Raw genomic sequence first — 25,695 nt, forward strand, 5'->3', positions numbered from 1 at the left:
AACAAAACAAAATTCCAACTGTCCAATGTATGGGACTCACTCACAACCTTCTGGACTCCTTCAAAGGGCTTGGGCCAGTCCTCCGGCTGCGCCCCTCTGAAACACATGCAGCTTGTCCTCCATCCACTGCCGTTGTTCTTGGTGTTCATCACATGGTACTGGCTTTTCCAAAATGCTGGGGTTTTCTGCAACTGGGCTGCACTTTCAACAATAGCCTCTCAAAGGGTTCTTCGTTGTGCCAGATCTCAACTTCTTTGCCTGACTCCTTCAGTCCTGGCCCTTCAGCTGCCACGGAGGCTGCACCTTCACCAATGGCCTCTCCTGGCTACTTACAGTGCTAAGTGTCAGCTGCTCTCCATAACCTCTTCATGCCTTCAAAACCAGTACCACCTGGGTGACTCTTACACATTATAAACTCTGGCTGCCAGCATGAGGGTACAACCTTGGCTGTGTCTGGAACACAACTTATCTGTGGTCTCAGGAAATACTTCCCAGAAGATTTTACCTCAGTGATGCTGGTCTCTTCTTAACCATCACTAATTTCTTAGCTCTAACTGGCCAGCATCAATTGTCCCAGTAACTCAAAGGTTTCACTTCAATGGTGCTGACTGCTTGTTAGTCATGGCTGACTCTTCAGTCCCAGCTGACCAGAATGACAGACTTAATTCAAAATAGCAAACGACCCTGATAGAGTCTTTACATTTCTGTGTGAAGTTTCATAAGTTAGGCCTCCATCTTCTGCATTTCTTTATCTTCCAAGCTCCTACAGAACATTCCACTGCGCTCTTAACACTCAGTGGCTCTTCAAGCCCAGAGTTCCAAAGTCCTTCCACAGTCCTCCCAAACATGGTGAGGTCTGCACAGCAGGGCCCCTTTGAGCTGGTACCAACTTGTCTTAATTAGGGTTTCTACTGCTGTGACAAAACACCGTGCATCATGACCAAAAAGCAAGTTGGGAGGAAAAGGTTTATTTGGCTCACATTTCCACAGCACTGTTCACCACTGAAGGACATCAGGGCAGGATCCTGGAGGCAGGAGCTGATGCAGAGGCCATGCCGAGGGAGGGAGGGAGGGAGGGAGGGAGGGAGGGAGGGAGGGAGGGAGGGAGGGAGGGAGGGTGTGTGTGTGTGTGTGTGTGTGTGTGTGTGTGTGTGTGTGTGTGTGTGTGTGTGTTGCTTACTGACTTGCTCTCTATGGTTTGCTCAAACTGCTTTCTTTTTTCTTTTTGGTTTTTTGAGACAGGGTCTCTCTGTGTAGCCTTGGCTGTCCTGGACTCACTTTGTAGACCAGGCTGGCCTCGAACTCCCAGAGATCCATCTGCTTCTGCCTCCCAAGTGCTGGGATTAAAGGCATGCGCTACCACGCCCGACTCAAACTGCTTTCTTAAAGAACCCAGGACCAAAGGATAACACCACCTACAGGGCTGGGTCCTCCACCATTGAACACTAATTGAGAAAATGCCTTACAGTTGGAACTCATGGAGGCATTTCCTCAATTCAGGCTCCTTCTTCTCTGGTGACTCTAGCTTGTGTCAAGTTGTCACACAAAACCAGCCAGTACAACTGCCTTGCCTGGCTTTTATAGTAAGTTGAGTAAGAAAGAGTCCTTTGCGCTGGGTGGGTTTGTTGGTTTACACTTGCAGTTCCAGCACCTAGAAAGCAGAGGCTGCAGAGTCCGAATCCATGACAAATTTAGAGATGACCATATGCATTTTGTGTACCCATTTTGTTTTTGTGTCTCTGGATTAAGTCAGTATGCTCTGAAGATAACTTGGTATACTCCAGATTAGACTTAGCATGTATAAAAGAGCTTTGGTTAGTTAAATGCCCTAGTAATACCTGAAACTTCAGATTTCAGGTCCTGTGGGGCACCTGACCCACTCATTCTTCTTGTCGTGTTTTTCCATGCTCTTTTCCTTTGGTGCTCCCTCCCTCCCTCCCTCCCTCCCTCCCTCCCTCCCTCCTTCCCTCCCTCCTTCCCTCCTTCCTTCCTTCCTTCCTTCCTTTGCATGTGTGCCCTTTGTTATGTTAGGAGAAAAAAATTTTTTTAATTCTAAGGTGTTAATATATGGAGGGTTGAGTCTTTAGAAATGGATCTTTCTATAGAAATGTAATTTTACAGCCAGGTGTAGTGGCACACACCTGTAATCTCAGCTCTCAGGGAGGCAAAGGCAGGAGGATCTCTGAGTTTGAGGGCAACCTGGTCTAAGAACAGCCAAAGCTACAGAGAAATCTTGTCTATAAAATGTTTTTTAATGTAATTTTACTACTTTTAATTGAAGCTAATAGCCCACTTGGTTTGGCTGATAAATGTCAAAAGTGTGGGGATTTTTATGAGAGACTAATTCCTTTAGCTATATGTAATTTATTTATTTATGGTTTTCCAAGAGTTTCTCTTTGTGGCCTTGGCTGTCCTAGAACTAGATCTGTAGACCAGGTTGGCCTTGAGCTGAGGGATCTGCCTCCCAGCTGCTAAGATTAAAGGGCTGCATCACCACACTCAGCATGATATTTACATTAATAACAGTAGTGTGGGGGATTCTTTGGTAGGCCAGTTGTGATAAATCCAGATGCTAATATTGGGCAGTGGCATAGAAAGGCATTGAAAAGGTAAACATGGTTGTGTATACATAAAGTTCTATCTCAACAACAGAAATGGTTTCTTTTGGGGGATGGGGATGGGGCTGCACCACTACCCAGCTTCAGAAAGAGAACTTTCAGTAAGAATTGCAAAATTAGCCAGGAGTAGTAGTGGACATCTTTGACCCTAGTATTTGGGAGGCAGAGGCAGGTGGATTTTTGTGAATTTGAGCCCAGCCTGGTCTACCTACATAGTGAGTTCCAGTCCAGCCAGGGCTGCTTCGTGAGATCCTGTCTTGAAAACAGTAAAATAAAATAAAATAGAACAACAAGATTTTAGGTTGCTTCTGGTTTGAGGTACTTATTATCTCCCTGCTTTTCTTTCTTTTTAATAAACTGTATTCTTATTTTCCTTTTAATTTAAGGTTCCTCAGAAAATTTTGAGTAAATGGGAAGCCAGTGTTGGTCTTGCTGAGCAATACGATCTTCCAAAAGGATCTAAGAACCAAAAATGTGTTGCTAGTTCAATCAAGATGGACAGTGAGGAAGATATGCCGTTTGAGGACTGTACAAATGATCCTGAATCAGAACATGACCTGTTGCTTAATGGCTGCTTGAAGTCTTTGGCTTTTGATTCTGACCATTCTGCAGATGAAAAAGAAAAGCCCTGTGCCAAGTCTCAAGTTAGAAAGAGCTCTGATAATATAATAAAAAGGACTAGTGTGAAAAAGGGCCTCATGCCATTTGAAGCACACAAAGAGGAGCAGAGGGGGAAAATTCCAGAGAATCTTGGCTTAGATTTTATCTCTGGGGGTGTGTCTGATAAACAGGCTTCTAATGAACTTTCCAGGATAGCGAGCAGTCTATCAGGACCTAGTACTGCACCGGGAGGTTTCCTCTTTTCTTCATGTGGACAGAACACTGCTAAGACAGATTTTGAGACTTCAAATTGTGATTCTTTATCGGGTTTGTCTGAGAGTACTTTACTCCCCAAACATTCTGGAGAGAAAAAGAAACTCCAACCAGGCCCAGTATGCAGCTCAAAAGTACAACTCTGCTATATAGAAGCTGGTGATGAGGAAAAGCGAAGTGATTCTGTTAGTGTATGTACCACTTCTGATGATGGGAGCAGTGATCTGGATCCTGTAGAAAACAACTCAGAATTTGTTAACACTGTCCTTGAAATTACAGATGCCTTTGATAGAACAGAGGATGCTTTATCCATGCATGAAAATGAAACAAAGTATTCTAGATATCATGCCACAAACAGGGTAAAAGAGAAACAGAAATCCCTCATTACTAATTCACATATAGACCACTTGGTGGATTCTAACAAGAGAGCTGAGCCCAGAACTGCTGAGATGTCTCAGGTCAATCTTTCTGATCTTAAAATCTGTAGTCCTCTTCCCAAATCCCAACCAGAATTTAGACATGATGATCTCACTACAAAATTCTGTGCACCGCCAGGTGTTTGTAGTGAAAACTCAGTGACAAAAGGTGAGGCTACAAACCAACCTCTGTTACCTTTGAAATACAGACAGCCCAAGTTCCGAAGCATGAAAGGTAAGCATAAAGAGAGCCCAGCTGTTGCAGAACCAGCAGCTACAGATGAGGACCCCAGCTTGAAATGCTGTTCTGCTGATACCAATGGCTCTCCTTTGGCCAGCATATCCAAAAGTGGGAAAGCAGAGGGGCTAAAACTACTGAGCAATATGCATGAGAAAACCAGAGATTCAAGTGATATAGAAACAGCAGTGGTAAAGCATGTTTTGTCAGAATTGAAGGAACTCTCTTACAGATCGTTGAGTGAGGATGTCAGTGACTCTGGAACATCAAAGTCATCAAAGCCATTACTATTTTCTTCTGCTTCTAGTCAGAATCATATACCCATTGAACCAGATTACAAATTTAGTACATTGCTAATGATGCTCAAAGATATGCATGATAGTAAGACAAAGGAGCAGCGGTTAATGACTGCTCAAAATCTGGCTTCCTACCGTACTCCAGACCGTGGGGACTGTTCTTCTGGTAGCCCTGTAGGAACATCTAAGGTTTTGGTGTTAGGTTCCACACACAATTCTGAAAAACCTGGAGACAGCACTAAGGACTCTGTCCGCCCTAGTCCTAGTGGGGGTGACTCTGCATTGTCTGGAGAACTGTCTTCTTCCCTCCCCAGCTTAGCTGCTGACAAAAGAGAACCCCCTGCTTGTGGTAAAAGTCGTTCAAACTGTATTCCAAGGCGTAACTGTGGTCGAGCAAAGCCATCATCCAAATTGAGAGAAACTATTTCAGCCAAGATAGCAAAACCCCCAGGAAACCCAAAAGCCTTAAAGACAGAGCGAAAGAGAAAGTTGAACCACCGCCTTCCAGCTGTGACCCTTGCAGCTAACCACCTGGGAGACAAAGAAAGTGGAGGCTCAGTGAATGGCCCATCAAGGGATGGGGCAGAAGATCTTCCACAAGAGGAGCCTCTTCAACAAATGGGCCATTTAAGAAATGAAGACACCCATTTTTGTGATGTCCTTTTTGATAGCAAGGTTAAACAATGTGACTCTGATAAGATTCTTGAAAAAGAACCTTCTTTTGAGAACAGAAAAGGCCCAGAGCTGGGCCCTGAAATGAACAGTGAGAATGATGAGCCTCATGTTGTTAATCAGGTGGTGCCTAAAAAGCGCTGGCAGCGATTAAACCAAAGGCGCCCTAAGCCTGGAAAACGCACTAACAGATTTAGGGAGAAAGAAAACTCTGAGGGTACCTTTGGAGTCTTGCTTCCTGGTGACACTGTGCCAAAGGGGCAGGATGATTTCTTAGAACAAAGAGCTCCTCCTACAAGTATACTTGAGGACTCTTCAGCGGATCCCAACCATGTCAGCCAATCGGATTCAGTTGGGCCACGGATGACCATTTGTGATAAATCCAGTGTCAGCGTGGGTGATGTGGAAAAGGAGACAGGAATTCCCAGTTTGACACCACAGATTAAGCTCCCTGAGCCAGGTAAGGACTGTATCTGGTAGAAAGTGATAAGAGAATTTATTGATAATGTTGCTTTCTGTCAGGTGCTCTTCTCAAGTCCCTGGGCCTGTTTGTTGTAATGGAAAATGTGTTACAAACTTGGAGGATGGAGTTAGCACTTGAGTAAGAAACAGTTTTATTTAGAAGACTGAAATTTGAGGCTGGGTGCCTGCATTTCCAGATTTTTTTGCTTTGTTTGTTTGGAGGATTGGGTTGAAGACATCTGGCGTGCTAGTCAGCGCTCTGCTGCTCAGTCACACGTCTCACCTGTTTATCTTGATCAGAAGCTCCTTTTCCTAAGTCCTAGGAGTTTTTCCCCCTTTCCAGTTTCTTACCTTATAAAGTTGGCTAATATTTTGGCATTCAAGAGGTAGTTGACAGGTTGTAGGCCTAAAATTTTGAGTGTAGTCATTCGTGTACTTAGAATATAAGACTTGACTTTTTCTTGATCACAATTTAAGAAGGATCTACAATTTTATGTAGATAGACACATGCTAAGAAATCCTATTCCATGGGCTACCTTTTTTCTCGATTGTATCTTTTGTTTTTTGTTGTTGTTGTTTTTTGTTTTGTTTGTTTTGAGACGGTGTAGTTCTGGCAGTCCTGAAACTTGGTATGTAGTCTAGGCTGCCTCAAACTCAAGAGATCTTACTACTGGGATTAAGGGAACACCACCACGCCCAGCTAACCTTTATTTGTTTTTGAGAAGTTTAAAGTCTCATGTAATGATTTTTTTTTACTGGTTTTGCTCTTGATAACTTTTCTGTTAGATGTCATAGCCAAGAAGCTAATGCCCAGTGTGACAACATTCTTCTCTGTGTCTTAGGAGCTCTTTGTTTCAGATCTAGTACCTGGGTTTTTTTTTGTTGTTGTTGTTGTTGTTTGTTTGTTTGTTTGTTTGATTTTGGTATGGTAGAAAGCAAAGGCCCTGATTTTTTTTGATGTGAATATATAGTTCTCCTAAAATCATTTGTTGAGGAAATGATACTCTATTGATCATCTTGACTCATCTTCCTGATTGCTTGGATTCTGGATACAAATTAACACGCCCAGCTTTGAAAGTTTGAGAATGTTGAACCACCTGGTTGATGCCCAGTGAACATGGGTTTAGGTCTTGTTCTACATTTTATGTTTATTATTTTCAGTTATGTCTCAGCGTGTGGGTGTATGCACATGATTGCAGGTTTCAATAGAGGTGTTGGATCCCCTGGAAGTAGAGTTTAGGTCAGTGTGAGCCACCTGGCCTGGGTGCTGGGAACTGAACTTGGATCCTTTGGAAGAGCAGTGCATGCTTTTAACTGCTGAGTCATCTCTTCAGCTCTGGAAAGGTTTTAGATTATCCAATCTTTTTATTCATTATGTCTGTTTAAATTTTTTCTCCCTCATTTTTCAGTTTCTCTGTGTAGCCTTGGCTGTCCAGAACTAGCTCTGCAGACAGGCTGCCTTTGCCTTGTACTGGCATGAGGTTAGCTTTGTATTTCTTTCTTCTTTCTAATTCATTTCATTCATTCAGTCTTGTTGGATTGACTATTTCAAAGAATTTATTCAGTGCTTCTGGATTGTCTAATTTGTTGGTGTATAATTCTTTTTAGTTTGTTTTTGTTTTGTTTTGATTTTTGAGACAGGGTTTCTCTGTTATCTTGGCTGTCCTAGACTTGCTTTGTAGACCAGGCTGGCCTTGAACTCACAGGGATCTGCCTGCCTCTGCCCTGCCACCCAAGTGCTGGGATTAAAGGCGTGTGCCACCACGCTGAGCTTCAAATTCTTTTTTTGTTGTTTTGTTTTGTTTTTCAATACAGGGGTTTCTTTGTGCAGTCTTGGCTGCCCTGGAATCAGTTGGTAGACCAGGCTGGACTGGAACTCAATCAGTCCGCCTGCCTCTGCCTCCCGAGTGCTGGGATTAAAGGTATGCACCACCACTACCACACTAGCTTGGTGTATAGTTCTTAATATTCTCAGCTATAATATCTTTATGATTTAAGTCCTTGTTTTCTTAATGTTGCCAAGAGCTCGTAATATGTATATATTTTCAGTCTGAGGGCCTAGAGGTATGGCTCAGCAGTGAGAGTGCATACTGTTTTGCACAGGACCCAAGTTAGGCTCCTACCTAACACACTTGTGAAGCAGATCATAACCACTTGGAACTTCAACTCCAGGGAATATAATCTCATTTGCACTCAGATGCTTGTACCTTGTGTGTGTGTGTGTGTCTTATAATTTAATTAAAAATTGAATATAAAACAGCAGTTAATGAACAAAGAGGCCTTGAATTTAAAAGAAAGCATGGTAGGGTATATGCGAGGGCTGGGGCGAGGAATGATGTACTGAATTTTCCGGCGTATAAAACAACCCTTAACTTTAACATTTCCAGTTAAAATACAGAGTTTGTAGCCCGAGTCTGTTGCACAGGGAGTATTTTGGAAGAGGGGTAGTCTTATATGGCAAGTATATTCCAAACTCTATATTTTAACTGGAAGAGTTAAAGTTAGGGATCATCTTATATGCTGGAAAATCGGTAATTGTAATCTCAAAAATAAATAATTTTAAAAAATTGAATATATAAAAAAAAAACCTTCCACTTGGCACTTAAAAGTACTTTTCATTTTTGACATTTGAGATCTAGTCTAAGGCCTTGTTATTGACAAGCCATTAGCTGATGTACATTCCTAGCTTCTGATTTTTGTTGTTGTTTCTTTTTTTTAAAAGATTATGTATCTATTATTTGGTTTGTCCAGGCAGGGTTTCTCTGTTACTTGGCTGTCCTGGATGTGCTTTGTAGACCAGGCTGGCCTCGAACTCAGAGCAATCTGCTTCCTCAAGTGCTGGGATTAAAGGTTTGCTTCACCAAGCTTGGGTTTATTTATTATTTATACATTATTCTGCCTGCATGAATGCCAGCAGGCCAGAAGAGGGCACCAAATCTCATTATAGACGGTTATGAGTCATCATGTGGTTGTTGGAAATTGAACTCAAGACCTTTGAAAGAGCAACCAGTGCTCTAAACTCTGAGCCATCTCTCCATCTCCAGCCCTGTATTTTCTCCTCAGTTTTACATACTTCTGAAGGATTTTTTCTTCTTCTTCTAATTTTGGATTAAATTTTCATATCTTAAAGCAGGGTGTGTTAGCACATGCCTTTAATCTCAGGCAAAGGCAGTTTGTGAGTTTGAGATGAGCCTGGTCTACAAAGCTAGTTCAGGACAATTAGGGTGACACAGAGAAATCCTGTCTCAAAAACGAAAACAAAAAAAAATTTTTCCTCCTATCTTCTGCTGTCCTGGAACTTGCTATGCTGTCTTTTGACTTGCAGATAGACATTCCCTCTTGCCTGTACATTCTGAGTCCTGGGGTTATTGAGGATGTAGGTCACTAAACCTGACGCCCGCTTTGCCCCCTTTTTAAGATTAAAAGTTTTAAAAGTTGTGTGTGTGTGTGTGTGTGTGTGTGTGTGTGTGTGTGTGTGTACGTACGTACATACCACTCTTAACTGCTGAGTTATCTCTCCAGCACCAGTGCGCCTGGCTTTAAAACAAATAAACAAAACCCATAGGTATTTACGGATATAAATATCTTTCTCGGGGCTGGAGAGATGGCTTAGCTGCTCTTCCAGAGGACCCAGGTTCAAATCCCAGCACCCACATGGTGGCTCACAACTGTCAGATCTGACACTCATAGACATACATATGGGCAAAACACCAATGCACATAAAATATAGGTAAATTTGTAAAAATCTTTCTTAGTACTACTTTTGCTGAATATCTTAAGTTTCAGTCTGTAGTATTTCGAATTCTCAACATATTTTTAGTTTTTCTTACAATTTCTTTTATATACATATACATACATACATACACACATACATACATACATATTTGTGGGTTTGTTTTTTTTAAGTATTCCAGAATACAGTTTTATTACCATATGTGTATAAAATTTTCTGTATTTTTTTTTTTTTTAGTTTTTCGAGACAGGGTTTCTCTGTGTAGCCTTGACGGTCCTGGACTCACTTTGTAGACCAGGCTGGCTTTGAACTCACAGAGATCCACCTGCCTCTGCCTCCCAAGTGCTGGGATTAAAGGCGCATGTGTCACCACTGCCTGGCTAATTTTCTGAATTTGTAGTGTCATGAATTTCTGCTTTCTTTTCCATGGTGACTGGTAACAATAATATATTTTTATTCTTCATAAATATCTTTTGACATACTGAGTGAGCATGATGTATTTTGGGGCACTGTTCTGTGTAGACTTAAGAATGTATTTTCTGCTGCTGTTCAGTGTTAGTGTAAGTGCGTGTGTAAGTGTGTGTGTGTTCTGTCCCGTAACCTGCAGAATTTAAGTCTAATTATTGTCTTGCACTTTTTGGGTAATTGTTCTATTTATTTGTGTGTGTCAGCATATGCTTGTGAGTTGAGTCTTGCCTTATGTCATATCAGGTTTGATGGCAGGTGCCTTTACCCACTGAGCCATCTCGCTGGTGTCCCCACCCTCACTTAAGACGTGTTCTCACTCTGTTGTCCAGGTTGGCCTGGGAATCACTTGCCTCATACAGAGCCTAGGCTGCTCTTCACCTGTTTCTGACACAGTGCTAGGATTATAGGTGTTAGTCAGCATGCCTGTGTTGTTTTTGATACAGAGTCTAATGTTCTAGTAAGTTACCCTGGAGCTCAGTATGAAACTCAGGGGGCCTCTGAGTTCAGGTGATCTTACTATCTGAACTCCCTAAGATCTGGGATTGTAGGAAGGAACCACCATATTTGACTGTCTTTTCCATTGTTGTAAAGTGCCATTAAAATTTCTTTGTATAACTGTAAATGTCTTTTTTCTTCAATTCTGTCAATGTTTGTTTCATGTATTTGAGCACTATGATGCTAACTTTCTGTTAAGCTTATTTTGTCATTCTGTATTGTCATTTTTTTTTTCTCTTGTGGGAGTTTTTGACAAAGCATATTTTGTTTGATACCTGCTATCTTTTGTTTACTATTTGCATTTATTTAAAAATGTGATTATTTTTATTTTACTTTATAGCCCACTCTGTAGCCTTGCTTGTCGTGGAATTAACTATACAAACCAGGCCTACCTAGAACTCTTATTTTCTTATAGGATCTCACTATTAAGTCCTGACTGCACTGGAACTCCTAGAGCTAGCTTGCTTTGAGTGTGCAAAGTTCCTGCTGTCTCTGCTCCCCTGGGCTAGGAACCATATGATGTGGCTGGGTTAGTTTAAAAAAAAAAAAAAACAACACACACACACACACACACACACACACACACACACTTTAATCTGCTAAATTCTTTACCAGAATTCTTCTCTATTCTTTTGTTTGTTTGTTTTTGTTTTTGTTTTTGTTTTTCGAGACAGGGTTTCTCTGTGTAGCCTTGGCCATCCTGGTCTCACTTTGTAGATCAGGCTGGCCTCGAACTCACAGCGATCTGCCTGCCTCTGCCTCCTGAGTGCTGGAATTAAAGGCGTGCGCCACCACGCCCGGCCCCTTCTCTATTCTTATAACCCTATAGTATTCAATATATAAATATTTATTGTGGCCAGAAAATTTAATTTTTATATACTCTCTTGTTGCTGTCTAGTTCTGTTTTTAGATAATGAACTACCTCAACTTTTGTCTGTCTGGAAAAGTCAGTTTCTCCTTTAGTTTTGAAAGGCAGTTTTGGTGGATATAATACTGGCTTGCAGTTTTTTCTTTCAGCCCTTTGAATGTACCCCACCAACACACACACTGGATTTGTAGACCAGATTGGCCTCAAACTCACTGAGATCCATCTGCCTCTGCCCTGGTGATTAAAGTGTTGAAAATAAAGGTGTTCACCACCATGCCCAGCTTGAATGTATTCTTCTAGTTCTTCTGGTATGAAAGATTTAAGAAATCTTAAACGTCTTTTAAGAGTTGCTTTTCTTGGTGATTTTCAAAAATTGTGATGTGTCACAGTTTGAGCTTCTGTCCCTTATATTTCTGAGTGTCATACTCAAGACCTTTATATGTGCTAGGCAACTCCCAGCCTTTCGGAGTCTTTTAAACTTCAGTTTCCCTGTCCTCTTCTTCCTCAGATTTAGGAAGTCTTTAAGCAAGCTTTCTGTCCTTTTTTCCCATGTTTCTTTGCATAATTTTTTAATTACCTTTTTTTTTGGAAGGGTGCAGTGGTTAGTTTTTTTGCTTGGGTTTTCTAGACAGGGTTTCTGTGTGTAGCCTGGCTGTCCTAGACTCTCGAACTCACAGTGATCCACCTGCCTCTGCCTCCCAAGTGCTTGGATTAAAGGCGTGGGCCACTATGCCTGTTGCAGTGATTGGTTTTGTAAACTTGACAAGACCTGATTCACCTGGGAGATTGGCTTCTGGGTGTTCCTGTGAGGGATTTTCCTGATTACTTTAATTGGTGTGGGAGGACTCTGGGAACCTGGGCTGTCAAAGTGAAGAAAGCAAGCTGAGCCCTAGCTGCATGCATTCACACTACTCTCTTCTGACTGACTATGCTTCAACTCCTGCTGCCTTCAACTGTAAGCTAAGCTGTTTTGGAGCTCTTTCTCTTAAGTTATTTTTGTTGAGGTGTTTTCTTAAACAACCAGGACAAGAAACTAAGGCATAGGATGTGGTAGGGTGCTGGGCATTGAAACCCTGGGCCTAATATATGCTAAAGTAAGCAGTCTTGTCAGAGCTGGGCACCAGGCCTTGGGACTCTATTATTTGCTCATCTTCTTTTTCTCCTACTTGATCACATTTTCTGTTGAATTTCTCTAGTAGATTTCATTTCAGGTCTGTTCTTAAGCTGCAGGGTTTTGTTGTTTTTGAGTTTTCCTTGTAATAATATTTTAATTTTATTCATGCACTGATTCCTTTTCATTTTTAATTGTGTTACCATGTAGATAATTGAGTTTCTTAAACACTTATTTTGAATTTTTTATCAGGTTATTCATGGATAAGTGTTTTCTTGGAATTATTTTGTGGAAAAACTTTCTTCTCCTTTGTTTTATATTGAGTCATATTCCACCCCATCCTCCAGGCCTCCTTTATCTCTACCTTACAAAGAGAAGAGGCCATTGGATCTGAGCTGCATTGGTCTGGTAAGGGGCAGTTTCTGAGAAAGTGAAAGGGTTCTTTTTACCCTTTTTATTGTGATTATTTCTGGGATTGCAATGTCTTAAATTTTTTTGGAATTACTCTGGGAGTAACAAAAACTAGGGCTGTTTATTTTGTTTTTTTAAAAATTTCTCTCTTACTCAAGTCTTTTTAGTGCTAATAGTATTTATATACCTTGTGTGGATGAGTTAATTTTATTTTCATCAGTTGGTGGATTGGGGTGTTTACAGTTTTGGTCTTTTATAAATGGTGCTATTACAGATGTACAGTGCTTTGCTGGACACATGTTTTTCTTCTGTCTATATATCTTATGGATCAGCCAAGTGATTTAGTAATTTTGTGCTTAGACCTTTGAGAAACTGTTAGAAAGTTGCTTTATCTAATTTTAAATTCGTAGTCTCAGTATGAGAATTTTGTTTCTCTAGATGCCCACAGCCTTTATTTGACGATAGCCGTTCTAGTGAGTGTGGAGTGACTTGAAATTGTATATATATATATATATAAAAAAAAGTGTTCCCTTTTCATTCCTCTGACTAGTGATTCGGTTATCTTTTCATGTACCTAATTGGCTATTTGTATACTTTTGTTAGAAAAATGTCTATCTAGTCTTTGATTATATTATTTATGTTTTCTTTTTGTGGTTTTGGGGATAAAACAAGGCCCCTAGTACATGCTGGATGAACATTGTTCTCTGGGGTTTTCTCTAGTTATTGTAATTGAGCTCTTTGTTTTTAAATTGTAAGCATTCTTCCTTCTAGGTGTCAGTAGATGTGATGCGGGCATTCTGAACTGATCTTTGGGTTGTATTTCTGCTTTCTTGATCATAACTTTTTAAAGTACAAAAAATATTTAAATTTTATAAAATATGTTTTTTCTTTGCTTGTGCATTTAGTGTCATATTTTGAAGATGTGTGTAATTTGTGGTCATGAAATGAAGATTTGTTCCTGTGTTTTTTCTTAGAGCCTTTACTTCATTTTTTAAGTAATGGTATGAGTTGGGCTACTCAACTTTTTCTTTACATCTTGGTATCATTTGACTCACAGTATTGAGAAAGATTACCACTAGCTGTGTGTGGTAGCTCACACTTACATATTCTAGCACTTGCAAAGAGAAGGTAGGAAGATGGCTATTGTTTGAACCAGCCTGGGCTATAGAGTGACCCTGTTTCCTTAGGAAAAGTATTATTTTCTTATTGTGTGGTCTTGTTGATATATGTTAAATACTAGAGCAAATATGTGAGGGTTGACATTGGGTGCTTTCTTCAGTTGCTCTCCACCTTACTTTCTGAGATAGGATGTCTTAGTGAACCTGGAGCTCGCCAATTTAGCTAGAGTGGTCAGCAGCCAACAGGCTTCAGAAATACTTCTTTCTCTGCTTTCCAGGTGCTAGGATTACAGGCATGTACTGCCGAACTATTTGAACTTTCATCCCTGTACTTTTGCAACAAGTACTTTACTGCCTGAACAGCCTCTCCAGCACCCAGTTCTTTTGTTTTGATTGTAGAAAGAGTCAGCCTTTGCTAGCCACAACTCAGTACTTTCCTGTCTGGCCCATCCCTCCACTTCCAATGATCATCTCAGAGTGAATGCAGTTCTTATAACAGTAGTTTTGCAATGTTTAATTGCTTTATCTTTGTAATTAGAGAGTATGAATGTTTAGTTTGTACTTTTCCAAGATGACTTTGTTTTCTGTTTCATATTAATTTAAATTTATTAATATCTTCAGTATCCCCCCCCCCCCCCGGGACTTTGATAGAGATTGTGCAGAAGCTGTAGGTTACTTGAGGCAATGTTGCTGTTCTGGCTTCCAGTCTATCAACATACGATGTTATCTAAGTTGTACTTCTGTTTGTTTCAATATTGTTTTGCAATTTTCAGTTTATAAGTCTTTATACTTTTGCTAAATGTATCCCAACTTAATGTTTTAACATTTATTGGCCTATTTATATGTGTTTGTATCCATGTACATGTATAGAAGTCATAGAAAATTTGTGGGAGTTGATTATTCTCCTTATACTTTGTGGGTTTAAGTCAGGTCATCAGGTTTAAAAAGGTACCCATACCTGCCAAGCCATCTTGCTGATTCCTAAATACTTTCTTTATTCTATTAAAATAAGATTGCTTTTCAAGTTTCATCAGATTGTTCATAAATATAGTTGATTTTTAAATTGTATATTGATTCTTAAAAATCATTTTTATGTTTATAGGTATTTAGCCTGCACATCTCTCTGTTCCTGCAGAGGCCAGATAAGAACATCAGATCCTCTGCAACCAGAGTTACAGATGGTTGTGAGCTACCATGTGGGTGCCGACAATCAAAGATCAACAGTGCCCTTATCTGTTGAGCCAACTTTATAGCCCATCATATTGCTGTTAAAACTTGCTTAACTTTAAAAAACAGAAACAAAACTTGCTTAACGTGTTCATTAGCTCACATAGATATTTTTATGTATATGTCTGCAAATGTAGTTTTCACTTTATCCCTTTTCATCTACTTTATTATTTCCTTTACTTCTTCACTCCTTGCCTAATTATTTTTGCTAGAATCTCTAGCAGTGTTGCAACAGATGTTCTAGACATTGTTTCCAGTCTTAGAAAAATCATATAGTATTTTCTTTTCATTATATCAGTAGCCGTTTGAGTAAGTGGTTTTGGCTGTTGAGGAATTTCCCTTTTATCCTTGTTGGTAAGTTAGTTCTTCATTGTTTTGACTTAGGATTTCAGAGCTTTCAGTCTGTTATAGAGAAAACAGCTCTTGTGGTTACAGAGCAGAACATCTCACATTATAGCAGCCAGGAAATAGAGAGCCATGGCTAAGCTAGCTGGTTTCCTCCTCCTCCTTTTATATGCGCCTGGGTGCCCAGACTATTGGGTCATGCCATCCACATTCAGGGTTGGTCTCCTCTCTTCCCTTTAGTTATTCCTCTCTGACTCCCCCCAACACACAGATAAAGCCAGAGCTCTGCCTGCCTAATAATCTCCAAGGTGCTTCTAGTACCTTTGGGCTTGCTTGGCTCTTTCCTTCCCTGTATCTATCACTATGTGTTGACTTGTTTTCTTTTTGTTGTAATCTTTGTCTAGTTTTAGTTTTAAGGTAATAATGGCTTCATGGAATGAGTTATGACATAGGTTTGTTTTGTTTTTGTGGTAATGGACATTAAATTTAGGCCAGCTCTCTACCTCTAGTTTATATCTCCAGCCATTTTTTGACTTTTTATTTTGAGATAGGGTCTCACTAAGTTGTTTAGGATGGCACTGAACTCACTGTACAGTAGCGTAAGTGGGCCTTGAACTTGTGAGCATTCAGCCTTTGTCCTTGGAGTAGCTGGGATTGAATCTGCCATTGGGCCTGTTTTGCTTTGTTGGTGCTGTTTGGGACTGAGTGCATTCTGCTGATGAGCTACAGTCCCAGTTTTTTTGTAGGCTGGGGTGGGAGGTGCAGTACAGTATCTTGCTCTGTAGCTCAAGTCAGCCTCCATCGCAGAGTCTTCCCAAGTGGTGGAAATAGGGGTGTGTTTCCGATTCCTTCCTTTCTCCTCCACACACCCTTTTAATTTGTCTCTTAAAGGCAAGATCAAATTCTGTCACTTGTCAGCCTTTCTTGGTAGATTTTTTTTTTTTTTTTGTGGTTATTAATCAAGTACAGTGCTGTTTTAAAAAGTTACTGGTTTCCATTAGTGAAGGTATATTTGGGGCATGTAACAAAAGTCAGGGTTGGCTTGTCTTTTTTATTTTGGTTTTTTTGTTTGTTTGTTTTTTGTTTTTGTTTTTTTGAGACAGTGTTTTTCTGTGTAGCCGTGGCTGTCCTGGTCTTGCTTTGTAGACCAGGCTGGGATTAAAGGTGTGTGCCAGGATGCCTGGCAGCTTGTCTTTTTTATATAATGTTCATTTTCTTTCAGTTATACTTCAGCTCAAGCATAATTTGAAAAGGAATGGTTTAGGAATATTCAGCTCCTTAGTTAGAATCAGCTTTTTTTGTTGTTGGCAAGATGAGATTTCTGGTTGATTTGTTTTAAGTGGAATTTTTAGTTTGGTTTTGGTTTTTGAGACAAGGTTTCTCTGTGTGGCCCTGGCTGTCCTGGAACTTGCTCTGTAGACCCTGCTGACCTTGAACTCATAGAGGGGGACAACTTGGTAGAGTCTTTACATTTCTTGTACCCTGTGGGTCCGAGAATAAATCTTAAGTTGTCTGGCTTGGCAGCAAGCACCTTCATAAACCATGACCCAGTTCTCTAGCCCAGTATTTTGTTAGTTTGTTTAAGGCAGGGAGGGTCTCATGTATCCCAGGCTGACCTCACTTAGTAAAAGTGACCTTGAATTTTTTAATCTCCCCTCTTTACTTACTAAACACTGAGTTTATAGGTGTTTAAGGTGGAACCTTCTCAAAGCATAGAACCATAATGGTAGCTAGAGGCTGGGGAGAAGTACTTGGGACTCCCATGGGGACCCAGGTGATTTGGACCACTGCACTTTGGCAACCTTAGCCCGGTCTTCATGCCCCTCCCCATCTTCTTGGCCTTTCCAGCTGCTTGATGGTTTTGTTATTACTAGTTTTTGTCTTGTTTTGTTGTCTGTTTGGTTTAATACATCAGTCATGAGGAAAGATGGGGATGTGGGATGGTGGTCAAGGGAGTTACAAAGGCACAGAACAAAAACAGGAACAACTTTGACTTGGGCTCAGTGCCTCTGTCTGATTTGGGGTCTAGTCTAGAACAGGGCTGAGCTAAAATCTGCTCTCATTTAACCTAAATCCATCTTGATGTAGCCTATATTTCTTTGGATTTGGCTCTAGAAATCTTCTTTGCAGCTTTTAGCAATGTTATTTATTCTGTACTATCCACTCTTGGGTAGTACCCTAGTCAAGTTACTTTTTCCTCAATGTTCTTTACTTCTTTCATTGCCTTTGTTAGCAAATAAAGTCACAGGGGCACTAGAAGTAAATTTTTTTTTTTTTGGTTTTTCGAGACAGGGTTTCTCTGTGTAGCCTTGGCCATCCTGGACTCACTTTGTTTGTTTGTTTCGTTTTTTTTTTTTTTTGGTTTTTCGAGACAGGGTCTCTCTGTGTAGCCTTGGCCATCCTGGACTCACTTTGTAGACCAGGCTGGCCTCGAACTCACAGCGATCCGCCTGCCTCTGCCTCCCGAGTGCTGGGATTAAAGGTGTGCGCCACCACGCCCGGCTCCTGGACTCACTTTGTAGACCAGGGTGGCCTCGAACTCACAGCGATCCGCCTGCCTCTGTCTCCTGAGTGCTGGGATTAAAGGCATGCGCCACCACACCTGGCATTAGAAGTAATTATTTTCATCATCTTTTAAAACTACTAATAAATATGAGTATGTTGTAAAAGTCTTAATATTTCAATTGCCTTATTATAATAGTTCATGTTTGCATATAATTTTTTTTACGGAATGCAAAATGTTTTTGTTGTTTAGATATGGTATAACTGAGCCCAAGCTAGCCTCAAACTTTTTTTTTTTTCTTAAACAGGGTTTCTCTGTATAACAGCTCTGGCTGTCCTAAAACTCACTCTGTAGACCAGGCTGGCCTCAAACACACAGGGATCCACCTGCCTCTGCCTCCCAAGTGCTGGAATTAAAGGCGTGCGCCACTGCCACTTGCTTTTTTGTTTTTTGTTTTTTTGAGACAGGTTTTCTCTTGGAGCCTTGGCTGTCCTAGACTCACTTTGTAGACCAGGATGGTCTTGAACTCACAGCGATCCTCCTGCCTCTGCCCCGCTGAGTGCTGGGATTCCTCAAACTCTTTATATAGCCAAGAATAACCTTGAACTTTTAGTCTTTTTTAGTTCAGAATTAAAGGAATTGCTACTGTACCATTCTGTGTGGTGCTAGCCAATGAACCTGGGACTTCATCCGTCCTAGACAAGCACACTGTCAGTTGAGATCAATTCTACTCCCCAAACTTTTAGAAGAGAAAAACCTGGTAATATATTGGCATGATTCAACATTTAAAAGATACTAAAAGTTCATAGTATTCCTTTCAGCTGTATCCCTCAGCAATTCAGTCTGTTTTCCATATGTGTCTCATGATTTTTATTAAATTTCTTTAGAGTTTCGGACAATTCAGCATCTACTATGGTCAGTAACCTTAAAATATTTTTTGTATCTTTAGCCCTTTCTATAGCCCTTTCACTGAGTCATTGGGTTTGTGCTTGACAATTCCTCTCAGATCTAAAGTGTCCTTTGTAATTGTTCTATTATACATCTCTGTAAGCAATACAGAAATGTAAGGCTTTCATACCATCAGTATTTCTCTAAAGTTAATTCTAACCATCCCTTCTTTCTTCTTTCTTCCTTTTTTTGGGGGGTTTTCAAGACAAGGTTAACCATCCCTTTTCATTGCAGATCTATCCCCATTTAGAATCTAGTCACTTAAAGTTTTTTTGGAGTAAAGTTTAGAATTTTATAAAAGAGCTGTGTGAATATAGAGTTCATGCTACAGAATCACTTAGCATGAATAAAACTGTTTCATAGGCTTAATGTTTACTTTGGTTATTGGAATTCACAGTGCATTTTGTCTAATTTATAGAAACCTGTTAAATGTATGATAACAGCTGGGCACAGTAGCTTAGGCTATATAATCTCAGCACTTGGGAGTCTGAGAAAAGAGGAGTGCCACAAGTTCAAAGCCATGCTAGCCCTAAGACTAAGTCCCTGTGTCAAAAAAACAAAAACTAAACAAAATTTGTGATGGTAGAACTGGGACAGGATAGGATTGGGCAGGTTCTTTTTACTGAATAAATACCGTTACATGTGACAGATATTTTACTGCATTAAAAAGTATTTAGGTACATGCTGGTGAGGATGTGGAGAGAGAGGAACACTCCTTCATTGCTGGTGGGAATGCAAACTAGTACAACCACTTTGGAAATTTATCTGGTGCTTTCTCAGAAAAATGAGAATAGGGCTTCCTCAAGACCGAGCTATTCCATTCCTTGGAATATACCCAGAAAATGCTCTACCACACAACAGGGACATATGCTCAACCATGTTCATAGCTGCTTTATTCATAATAGCCAGAACATGGAAACAGCCTAAGTGTCTCTCAGTAGAATGGATAAAGAAACTGTGGTACATTTACACTGTGGAATACTACTCAGCTGTTAAAAACAGGAATTCCCGAAATTGGTGGACAAATGGATTGAACTAGAAATTATCATAACGAGTGAGTTCACCCAGAAGCAAAAAGAGACAAGTGGTATATACTCACTTATATCAGCATATTAGCCCAAGGGGCATGTCCCATGAAAAACTTGACTTACCAGGAAAGTGGGTCAGAGGGGAGGACATCCTATTGGGACTTTAGGTGAGAGAAGCATGGGAGAATGGGGAAATAGAAGGATCCAGAGGGTCCTGGAAACCTACAAGAAGAACATTATGACGGGCGGATCTGAGCCCTGGGGTCCTGCTCAAACTATGGCACCAGCCAAGGAAAATATAGGCAGTAAACTTCGAACCCCTACCCAGACCTAGCCGATGGACAGGACATTCTCCACCATTGAGTAGAGAGTGAGATCTGACTTTTACATGAACTCTGGCGCCCCATTATTTGACCACATCCCCTGGATGGGGAGGCCTGGTGGCACTCAGAGGAAGGATAGCAGGCTACCAAGAAGAGAATTGATACCCTATGAGCATATACAGGGGGAGGAAGTCCCCCTCAGTCGCAGTCATAGGGGAGGGGAGTAAGGGGTAAATGGGAGGGAGAGAGGAATGGGAGGATACAAGGGATGAGATAACAATTGAGATGTAATATGAATAAATTAATAAAATAAAATAAAAAGTGTTTAGGCATAGTAGTACATACCTCTGTTCATTTGCTTGTCATTCACTCTTACTGTTTCCCTCCAGTATTCAAAAGGTTATATTCATCTTTTTCTTGATTATCTTTTTTCTTAGCTTGCCAAATCATTTCCCTTTGTTCAGTGTTGCCTACCTCTATCAAGGACATCCAAGGCTACACAGAAAAACCCTGTCTAGAAAAGCAAAAACAACAAAAGGATTAGGGAAATTTTTCCCACTCTTCCAGATGTCCAAAGGACTGTGACTGCCTGGGCAGTCTAGTTTTAGGGGAGAGTGTAGATGGAGCGCTGTAGGTGGGAGGAGGAATGAAAAAGAACATGTCTTCTGGCTTGTAAGCCATTCAGTTGTTACTAGGTATTTTCACTTTACAGTTTGTTACACTATTTAAGGAAAGTGCTGCTAATTTTTTTCTAAAAGTAAATGTTTTAGGCCTTAACAGCCTCTCTTCAATACTAACTTTTTCTTTTGTAGCAAAAAAAATCAAGACTCTGACACGGAAATGGATAGTATGACTATAATTCAATAAACTTTGCCAAAAAGAGTCTCAATTAATAGTTTGTCAGACCCTACACTTTTTTGTTTGTTTTTGTTTTTTGAGAAACAGTTTTTCTGCATGTAGCTCTGGCTGTCCTGTAACTCTTTTTATAGACCAGGTTGGCCTCAAACTGCCTGCCTCTGCTGCGACTAAAGGCATGTGCTACTATCCCAGACTGAGAGACTAAAAGTTTGTTTTCTTTAGTTTTTGTTTTTGTTTTGTTTTGTTGGTTTGTTTGGTTTTTTTGAGATAGGGTTTCTCTGTGTAGCCCTGGCTGTCCTGGACTCACTTTGTAGACCAGGCTGACATCGAACTCATAGAGCTCTGCCTGCCTCTGCCTCCCAAGTGCTGGGATTAAAGGTGTGCACTAAGCTGACCCTAAAGTTTTAATGTATTGTTGTACATGATTTAGGTGAGGAGCATGTGATATGCAGAAACCTAAAGGTGTACTGAATACAGATTTATCTTGTTCTTATAGCTAATCTTTTGCGTTCTGCAGGCTTCTTTGTTTGCCTCAAAGAAATACCAGTAGCTAAAGAAATGAAGCTTGACATGAGTATTTTCTGTGAGAAAGGCAAATAAATCCCTACTATATAATGGGAACAGCAACCTCAAGAAGAAAGGGTAAAAGCAAATATGAGATACAGGTTTGAGACTTCATCTAGGAATGATGGGAGGTATAAATGCTAATACAAGACCTTGCTTTAATAAAAAAGAACCCCAGCACTCTGGAGGCAGAGGCAGGCGGATCTCTGAGTTTGAGGCCAGTCTGGTCTACAGATCTAGTTCAGAGCAACCACAGCTACACAGAGAAACCCGCCCCTGCCCCACCCCCCCAGGAAAGAAAAAAACCTAAACCAAAAAGTTACTTAAAAAAAAATAAATAAATAAAAGAGCTAGAGGATTTTAGAGTTGGCAGCTTTCATTTGTGGTTTTTTGTTTGTTTCTTTTTTTGGGTTTTGAAGACAGGGTTTCTTTGTGTAGCCTTGGTTGTTGTGGACTCCCTTTGTAGACCAGGCTGGCCTCAAACTCACAGTGATATACCTGCCTCTGCCTCCTTGAGTGCTGAGATTACAGGCGTGCACCACTGTGCCCAGCTCAGATTTTGATTGTTATTGTGGTTTTCCCAACTCAATAACATAGTGAGTTTAATAAGCCACTTTCTTCTTCTGAGCTCTAGTTACATTATTTATAAAATGGAGATGCCAATTTCTGCTTGGCATATTGAAGATTAGAGATCCTTCCAGTGTTAGGGTGTTGGAAATAGAGAACCCATGTTGTTTTTTAACATTTAATATGGTATTTCTCCCCCATTAGAAATAAATGTTATTAGTATTGCAAAAACTTAAATGTCTATGGGAACTTTATTAAATTGTAATCTATTGTAGTTGCCTAAAAAAGAGCATAAAGGCATAGGTATAAATGTATGTATTCCAAAGTGTTTTTGGGCCTCCCCCTGCCCCCAATATCAAGACAAGGCATCAAGGGTTAGAGGGTATGGTCCATTGTAGAAGGAATTTATTGTAGAAAGAATTTTTTTTTTCTTTTTTCTTTTATTTTTTTGAGACAGGGTTTCTCTGTGTAGCCTTGACTGTCCTGGACTCGCTTTGTAGACCAGGCTTGCCTTGAACTCATAGTGATCCACCTGCCTCTGCCTCCGCCTCCCAAGTGCTGAGATTAAAGGAGGCATGCGCCACCACACCTGGCAGGAATATTTTCTTGATAGCAGGAACTTCAGGCAACTTGTCAGATTGTTGGGAAAAAATTTCTCCTTTGGTTCATTTATAAATATATTATCTAACATGAAACAGTAAGGAAAATTCCATTAGTTTTTGTGCTTTAAGTGGCTGCATAATTATATAGGTAGCAATGTAGGCATACACTTTCGATAACTATTTCAGTCTTTTATTAGTTTATCTCAATATTTTGATTTGCCCTCCTCCTGTTATTTTTTGAGTTTAGGGTCTTTTCTATATTCCCAAGATGGCTTTCTTGGGTTAATTGCATTTTTTTTTTTTTTAATTGAGTGAGTGAGATAGTCTCATTGTGCAGCCATAACTAGGCTGTAATTCTATGTACTCCAGGCTGTCCTTGAACTCACAGAGGTCCTCCTTCCTCTCTGCCCATGAGCGCAGGGATTAAAGGCATATACCATATGATTGGCTTCTCATTGCTTTCTTTTCATCAGAATACCATATTCAACTGAGGCAGGAGCAGCTTCCACATACTTTGTTAAATACCTCTTCCCTCCTACATAGACCATAACTGAGTTAGGTAGATGTTAGCCTCTAGTTCTAAGGGACTACAGTGTGCAAAATTGTAGCAGAGTAAGTTAAGTATTTTAAGAGTGGGCCAGAGTCTGCGGAAGATGTGTACCTAAGTAGGAGAAATGGAATAAACTGACCCTATTAGTTTTATGTCCTTCTACAAGACATGAGCTTGGCTCCCTAACAGTTTCTGTTTTGTTGTTTGTTTGTTTGTTTGTTTGTTTTTGAGAAAAAGTCTTATTCTTTAGCCCAAGGCTGTAAACCTTGTGTAGTCCATGTTGGCCTTGAACTTAGAGCAGTCTTCCTGCCTTAGCCATCATGCCTAGTCTATCTGATCAGGGTGCTGTTTCTATTTTAGGTATTTGTTAACCTTGTGCTGGTATACAGGATGCTGGTTTTAGCTTAATCTTTTCCTTAAGAATGGAGAATTGAGTAAATGGGGCATTTATATAGAGTAACAAAAAGCCCCTTCCAATCTTTGTTTTTGATAAACCATAGCAAATAATTCAATCTTCTTACTATTTAAGCCAGAATTCCTTTTGCATCTTTAAAAATTGTTCTAAGCCTCTTTACTCCTCAGTAAGCACGAATTTACTTTCAGGGGTGTGATGGTGGTTTCATTAAACACTGGGTTATATTAATTAATTTCATCAGTTAAGATTATAATTAATTTTCCTTTCAGCTATTCGGTCAGAGAAGAAACGCCTTAGGAAGCCAAGCAAGTGGCTTCTGGAATATACAGAAGAGTATGATCAAATATTTGCTCCTAAGAAAAAACAAAAGAAGGTACAGGAACAAGTGCATAAGGTATGCTGCAGCATTTTAGGAAATGGCAGCTTCACCTGCAGTACCATAGTTTATCCTCAGAATACAAATATCTCTTTATCTGAGATCTTGCCTTCTCAGGTGTTTGTTTTTCTTTTTTCTCTTGTTTACTGTTACCTTGTAGCACAGTGCCTAGCCTGTATTAGTTATTCAAAAAGTATATAAATAAATGTATATATCATGTTTCTGTTTACTTTCTACTCTGCTTTTGCAGAATGTTTAGAACTTACGGCTCTTGTTAATGGTGCAACACTAAGAACCTGGATAATGAAATAAAAATACATAAATTTGGGGCCGGGTGAGCTGGGATTAAAGATATGCTCCACCATGCTCAGCTTAGTGGTTTTTATCTTCCTAAACTGAAAAGCAATACTTAGGAGTTTGAATCTGAAGCTATGCAATACTTTGGTCTGTTTCCTTGAACATAATGTCTTCAAGCTTCATCCATGTCATAGCAAGTATCAGAATTGCTTGTATTGTTAAGTGTGTTATTACTGTTGTTGTTCTTGTTATTTTGTAAATTCTATTTTTACTTCCTGTTCTTAGGTAAGCTCCCGCTGTGAAGACGAAAGCCTTCTTGCCCAGTGTCGATCTAGTATTCAGAACAAGCAGGTGGATGAGAGTTCTTTGATTTCTACTAAAGAAGAGCCTCCAGTTCTTGAAAGAGAGGCTCCGTTTTTGGAAGGGCCGTTGGCTCAGTCAGATCTTGGAGTCGGACATGCTGAGTTGCCACAGCTGACCTTGTCTGTTCCTGTGGCTCCAGAAGTCTCTCCTCGGCCTGCCCTTGAGTCTGAGGAATTGCTTGTTAAGACACCAGGTAAGGTGGTGTTGGTGTACCCTAACAACAGCATAAAAAGACAAAATCAATGTATCATATTAAGGTTCAGTATTGCCTTGAAGTTCATTTCCAGCTGGTTCTCACTTGGTTATTTACTATGTCACCTGAGGAGAATTACTTATAAATGTACTATTTCTATCACCTTGTGGTTTTTGGGTATTACTACAGCCAGGCAAGGAGTAGAAGAACTCTCATATGTCTTAACATTAGATAATAAATATCTGTACGTTGCCAACATTAGTTACTGCTATTTTTTCCTTTAAAAAAAATTCCAGATGGGTGGCAGCAGCACATGTCTTTAATCACAGCACTGAGGAGGCAGAGGCAAGTGGGTCTCTCTGCGTTCGAGGACAGCCTGGTCTACAGAGCCAGTTCCAGGACACACAGGGCTACATGGGGACAAAAATTCAATCCTAGTGCATTTTTATTCTAGTATATGAGAATCTAAAAATTTTTGCTTCATTTTTTTATGTTATTCTCATTTTTGTTGAGCCACGGATCCAATCTAGGGCTTTACATATGGTAAACAAGTGCCTTACCATTGAGCTATATCTCTAGTCCTAAAAGGTTTTTTAAATATTGTGTGTGTGTGTGTGTGTGTAAGTAAACAGGTGTGTGAGCATGTCACCACACATATGTGAACTTAGGAGAGCAACGTCCAAGGAGTCAGTTTCTTCTACCATGTGTGCTTTGTCAGGCTTGGCACCTGTGATGTTACATAGAATGCCATCTCACC

The 25,695-nt window shown here is 40.2% G+C and overlaps 1 protein-coding gene across 7 annotated transcripts in view; it reads left to right on the forward strand.

The window, feature by feature from the left end:
- Nsd1 (nuclear receptor binding SET domain protein 1) overlaps window positions 1-25,695 on the forward strand; it is a 119,589-nt gene that overhangs the window by 34,781 nt on the left and 59,113 nt on the right. For all 7 annotated transcript variants that reach the window (XM_051171913.1, XM_051171931.1, XM_051171903.1 and 4 more), the window contains exons 6-8: window positions 3,005-5,573; window positions 23,979-24,103; window positions 24,668-24,938. In XM_051171913.1, coding sequence (XP_051027870.1) covers window positions 3,005-5,573; window positions 23,979-24,103; window positions 24,668-24,938 — 2,965 coding nt within the window. The remainder of the gene's footprint in view (window positions 1-3,004; window positions 5,574-23,978; window positions 24,104-24,667; window positions 24,939-25,695) is intronic.

Source organism: Acomys russatus, chromosome 3 (assembly GCF_903995435.1).
Source record: "Acomys russatus chromosome 3, mAcoRus1.1, whole genome shotgun sequence".
Classification (NCBI taxonomy): domain Eukaryota; kingdom Metazoa; phylum Chordata; class Mammalia; order Rodentia; family Muridae; genus Acomys; species Acomys russatus.